Genomic DNA, 5,696 nt, shown 5'->3' with positions numbered 1-5,696 from the left:
TGTGTGTGTGTGTGTGTGTGTGTGTGTGTTTGTCCATTAAAAGACAACAGCATTTACAATATAAGAAACTAACAGAGATGTAAACATTCATTGAGTTTGTCTAACAGAGACTGTGAGGAAGGATCTCCTACAGTGACGCAGCATTCTGCATCGTTTTTCTGAAATGATACCTTCAGATATATATGAACCGCCTTCTATTGTTGACTTTCAGGTCGAAGATGTACCTGGACCTGAATAAACAGACAGTGAATCTGTCAAAAAGAGTCAACTGCACCACAACTGCTTTCTATCTGCCCCGCGTGTGGAAGCCGCTGTCTGAGGTGGTCTGCAAGATGAAGAGCAGCCAGCTGTCTGCTCTGGAAATCATCTGTGGCCTGGATCTACATCTCGGACGTACGTACGCGTTACCTCAACATGGGACAGGGCTGGTCGGGAAGGAGCCGTAGGAGAGGGGAGAAACTGTTCTAATGTTCTCTCCCAGTGCAGTTAATGTACAAAAATATATCAGACTGATAATTTTATATTATTTAAAAATATGGTATTTTGTAGAGACAATAAAAAGCTTTTACTAAATGTTACAGGAATCTTTTAAATGTACTTTCAGCTAAATTTTGCACATTAAACAATACTAAACCAAGATACGGTTTTGTTGTTGCGCACTAAAGCGTATTGAGCCACCATATTGAGAAGCAATGAGTAATAAAGTGTGCGCTGTTCCATTTCAGAACCTGCATAATTGTCCTATATCACACTATACTTTGAAGTCATTGTGGCTGCTCAAGAATGATCATTTTATCGGCTTGTTTATATACGCTCATGTTCAATAAATTAGAATAATATTGGAAAGCTCATATATTTCACTAGATGCTTTTCATTTTCAATTCAGAAAACACATTACCTGGAATCATTGCACACACACTCATGTTTTCAAGACTTTATTTTTGTAAATTCTGATGATTTTTGCCTCAGAACTAATGAAAACACAATCAGCATATTAAATCTGACCATGAAGAAAGACATTCCCAATCCAGAAATGTGGATTTAATGAGAAGTATTGTTTTCAAAAAGGCATTTTGAATTTGAATTTGACAAACAACTCCCTTAGGAACACATATTTTAATTTATTGAATGCGATTGTATTATCCAGTCTGAAATACCTGGGATATGCAGTTAAAATAACTTTTGCTTGCTAGAATCAAATTTTAGTAACAGTTAATTGTTAATTTATTGCATTACTCGATCATTTTCTGGGCAATAGTTTTAAATCAGTACCAACGGCTTTACATTTTTCTCATAAAATTACAAGACTTTTTTTTTTCTTTCAGGGCTTTTTTTTTTACTCATTTTGTTCTAAAATATTGAACCTGAAAGATCTATCATATTTCTCTCGGTTATGCTGTGAGTTCAGCTATTACCGCTGTGAGAAATCACCTTTTTATTTCATATTTCATGAGTCAGAGAAAATGACGAAGCAAAAAAAAAACAAACAAAAAAAATGTCTTAAGTTGAGTTGAAAATAAGTGAAAAGGCAACTAAAGAAAAAAAAACTTCAGTAATTTTGCATTGCACTGATAACTTTCACTTGTAAAATATAAGACCACTTTAATCTAGTGCAGAGTTGCTACAGACGATGTCGTTTTGTCGGAGGTTTCTCCTCCGTTTGAGGGAGTTGTTGCTCTCCACTGCTGCCTCATGCTTGTTGAGGAAGAGGGATTGCTGCTAAGTCAGTGACTCAAATGCAGACAGCTTGGCTTCCCTTAGATAACTTTCCACCTTTTGGCACAATATGTTCAACTAAATTTGACCCCTGTGCGATGACCTGGACAGAGCTGAACATTTTCTACATCATCTGCTGCTCGATTAAAAGAGAGCTAGATCCTTAAAACACCGTTGGGTGAGAGCTGCCTTGGGTGGCTGTGGTGAAGCCACCACATCATGTTTGGATTGGAGGAATTTTTTTCTGAGTTCAGAGTTAAACTAATCTCACAAATTAGTCCTAAACTTTAATTCTTGCTTCCAGATGATAAGAAACATTCTCTTGCTTTTTCGTATCACTACAGTTCCTCCCGACAAGCCTGCAAATATCAACTGTGAAACAACGAGGAGCTCCGACTTGGTAAACTGCTCGCTGGACAGAGGACGGGAAACATACGTCGACACATTCTACAACGTTTCAGTCCACAGGTATCGCGTTTTGCTTCCCATTTGTTTCTAAGTCAGCATGTGCTTGCGGCCTAATTTTCCTTTCCTTTTTTATTATCAGGGAGAATAAAAGTGTTTTAGATCTGATTTTGGACGGGGAGGAAATCAGCATACCACGAGGAATAATAGAGGAAAACACTAAATACACGCTGACTGTCTCCGCCTACAACCTCTTTGGAGCGTCCCGGTCGGATCCGTTCGTCTTTTCTCTGGCAGACATAGGTACAACATTCATTCAATGAGAGTCCATTAACCTAGTTGTTCATTTGAATTAATTAGTCAGAATCATCACAGTCTAAAGGATGAGTCATATGTCGAGTGGTTAGTTCAATCAATTGTTTTCTCCTCAGTCTGACTAATTTGACTTTCAGTAAAGTTTCTCTTTATGTAATATATGTCACAGGGGGGCAATTTCCTTTTTTCTTTCTGCCACCTGCCCACTGCAGGCCTTGTTTGAACTTTTGCAAGTTCACCGACAGTAGCTGTTTAATAGATTACAGAGCTGATTCACACATCAGTGTGTTTTATCGAGATAGTAGGTGTATGACACACCAACACAAAGTAGTGCAACATTGTGGAAAGAAAATCATGTGTTGGTTTTAAGTCTTTTGACAAATAAATGTCTGAAAACTGTAGTGTGCATTGGTATTTTTTAATCAGAAATCATAGAGAGAGTTTGAAGGTCAATCCCCAGGTTGGTTTTGGTCTGATCAAGGATCAATGACCTGCTGGAGGGTGGGCCTGCTCCCGGTTTCAAGTCTTCTGCAGGTTTCTCATAGCGTTACTTGTCTTTTTAGTACTTCATGTAAGCAAAAAAATATACATTTTGGCCCTTCTTCCTCATATTTGCTGTTTCCCCTGTGTGGCTTGTTGGAAAGCTGCAAATGAGGTCTTTGGTTCTAACAACGCTGCTTATTCGTTCACTAATGTTGTCTGACAAACCTCTCGTACAACATTCTGGATTTAAACTGAGATTAAATCGCCCTCAGGTCCACTTTATGCTAAACAGGTGGATCTGAAAACATTGTTTGTGCAGGATTATATTTGGAGTATCTGGATAAAGGGGCAGAATAGAAATGTAACATCCCACTTTTCATATTTTTATTTGTGAAAACCATGAATTCCCTTTTCTAACAATTCATAATTTTGCACTAATTTGCGTTGATCTCTCACATGTTGAAGTTTGTGGTTGTAAAAATTTAAGAGTTATCTGTATTTTCTTTCTTTTTCTTTTTTTAGCACATTTTCCTTCGCCTGGTCAGATTGCTTTATTGTTGTTTTATATTCCAGTGATACCAGAAACCCCTCGGGTAGTTAAGGTGGAGTTCATGAATGACTCCACATCGGCCGTGCTGCACTGGAAAACGTCTGAGTCTTCGATGCGCCTCAGATCCCAAATCAGGCTGCGAGGAAACAACACTTGGGTAAAGCGGCGTCATGTCGATGTTGTAGTTTTTCTCGTTTTAAATCTCCTCATGCAATAACCTAAAAAAACACAAAAAAACATCCCGCTCTCTTCCAGGAGCAGAGAGCGGGAGCAGAGCTGAGCGAGGGTCTGATACGAGTGGAGAACCTGAAGCCTGAGACTGAATACGAGTTCCAAATCAAAACGTGTTCCTCCACATCAGGACAGAGCACAAGCTTGAAAGCCAGCCGGCGAGTTCTCTGCAGCAAATGGAGCCCGTCTGTGAGGAGGACGAGTCCTGAAAAAGGCAAGTATGATATATTTCAAGTATAAATGAGGAAAAGTGGTTCTTGTGTGACGCCTTGCAGAGAAACTTCATGCCACGTCTGTCCAACAGGTCCGTCTCAGCAGCTGCATGTATGGAGAAGCTTCGGAGGCCAGGCCAAACACGGGCTGAGGAACGTTACTGTTTTCTGGAAGGTATTGATATTTTCTGCTAGTAATCTTCCAAACATCCATATAATTAGGCTACATGTTGTATTTTTTATTTTTAAGTTATTTTTGTGATTGTTAGACTCATATTCAAATTTTCCTCCTGTAATACTTGGGAAGGTGGAAGTATGCATTTCCCTTGCATTAATAATTTGACCTCCATGTTTGTTCATGCTCCACTTGACGCGAACCAGAAATAAATAAGTTAATGAAAGATTAGTTAACCTTTTTCCTTCAGTCTTAGATGTGTGTAATCTTTTAGGCTTCTAACATTGTATTTATTTTTTTTTTTTTCAAAATTTGTCATATTTTGAAACTAACTGTTTTACTTTAAGACAAAAATTGCAACTTGGTGTGTGGGGAAAAAAAAAAATCTTTTTATGATTACTTTTCTGGTCAATCCCGGGTCTGTAATGAAGATTTCACCTCCATGTTTTAGCTGTGATACTTCAGTAACACAAACAATTACATAATTACTTGGTTTCGTATGTCAAATCTTGCTACAGCTGGGTTTTGGATAGTATTTAAGCACAAAAAAAGACAGAGTTAAATCAATAAAAACCCTGGAATAAACAGGTAAATAAATTTTTCCCAGCCTCCGCCTGTGGAGGATTACAGCGGTGAATTGCTGCGGTACAGCATCGTCCTGGAGGATGGCCGCGAGGAGATCTGTCCCGCCGCTTCCAGCCAGTGTTCGATTCAGGCACCAGTGGCGGTTCTTGGACTGAACGTCAGTGTGGTGACCTCCAGCGGGGCGTCTCCACCGGCTTTTGTAGATCTCAAACATGCAGGTGCAATAAAGTCACACAAAAGTGTCCAAAATGTTTCTAATATTTTACGTTTCTGTGGTAATCACTAAAATGTCTCGACCATTTAGGTGCTTCTGAATCTTTCTTTGTAAAGTTGGCTCCCAGTGCAGACGGCAGCGCTGCTCATGTCTCCTGGTCTACGACGGATCAGAAAGACCTTCTGTACTTTGTAGTGGAATGGGAAAGCATGCCTGCAGCGGGGCTGCAGTGGAAAAAGGTGCTTAAAGACCTAAAAGGCACAACAATCACAGGTACAGTCATTCAGTCACACACATGAATTTATTTCTTGCTAAAATAAGACAAAATGTATCTTTTTATGAATCTTCTTGATATGCTTCTTCACCTCCAAATACCTTAAGTAGGGCAAAGTGAAAATAAGTTAATAAGGAAATATTTCTGTAAAATCCTAAAGTCTTTCACCATTTGCTCTTGTGGAGACATTTTTTAAAATATTTTCCTTCTTACCTTAACTGCTCTTGTATTTGTCTGAAATTAAATTTATATTTATATTAACCATTAAAAATAAACTCAAGAGGATAATGTGCAACTGAAATGAGGAGGCTGCCTTTTTAACTCAACATAAACTTCAACTCAAACAAAGACAATGCTTAACTTCTTCTCTGAAGTAAGACAGGAAAATATAAGCAAGGGTAAACACTTGAAGCAAATGAACAGTATAATAAGGAGGGCTGCCCATGGGGCGGTTAGCAACACTGTTGCCCTGCAGCAAGAAGGTCCTGGGTTCAAATTTGTGGTGGTTTTCTTTTATGAAGGTTTAAATAACGTAG

The 5,696-nt window shown here is 38.8% G+C and overlaps 1 protein-coding gene across 3 annotated transcripts in view; it reads left to right on the top strand.

Annotated features, from left to right (window-relative positions):
* il23r (interleukin 23 receptor) overlaps nt 1-5,696 on the top strand; it is a 15,868-nt gene that overhangs the window by 2,256 nt on the left and 7,916 nt on the right. For 2 of the 3 annotated variants that reach the window (XM_007576763.2, XM_007576762.2), the window contains exons 5-12: nt 212-393; nt 2,061-2,184; nt 2,264-2,424; nt 3,493-3,626; nt 3,725-3,914; nt 4,005-4,087; nt 4,695-4,890; nt 4,977-5,159. In XM_007576763.2, the coding sequence (XP_007576825.1) occupies nt 212-393; nt 2,061-2,184; nt 2,264-2,424; nt 3,493-3,626; nt 3,725-3,914; nt 4,005-4,087; nt 4,695-4,890; nt 4,977-5,159 (1,253 nt within the window). The remainder of the gene's footprint in view (nt 1-211; nt 394-2,060; nt 2,185-2,263; nt 2,425-3,492; nt 3,627-3,724; nt 3,915-4,004; nt 4,088-4,694; nt 4,891-4,976; nt 5,160-5,696) is intronic. The other variant, XM_016663338.1, reaches the window with a different exon arrangement.

This window comes from Poecilia formosa, unplaced genomic scaffold (assembly GCF_000485575.1).
Source record: "Poecilia formosa unplaced genomic scaffold, Poecilia_formosa-5.1.2 Scaffold415, whole genome shotgun sequence".
Taxonomy (NCBI): Eukaryota; Metazoa; Chordata; class Actinopteri; order Cyprinodontiformes; family Poeciliidae; genus Poecilia; species Poecilia formosa.
Note: the sequence above shows the minus strand (reverse complement) of the source record. Positions and strands in the feature narration are given on the sequence as shown.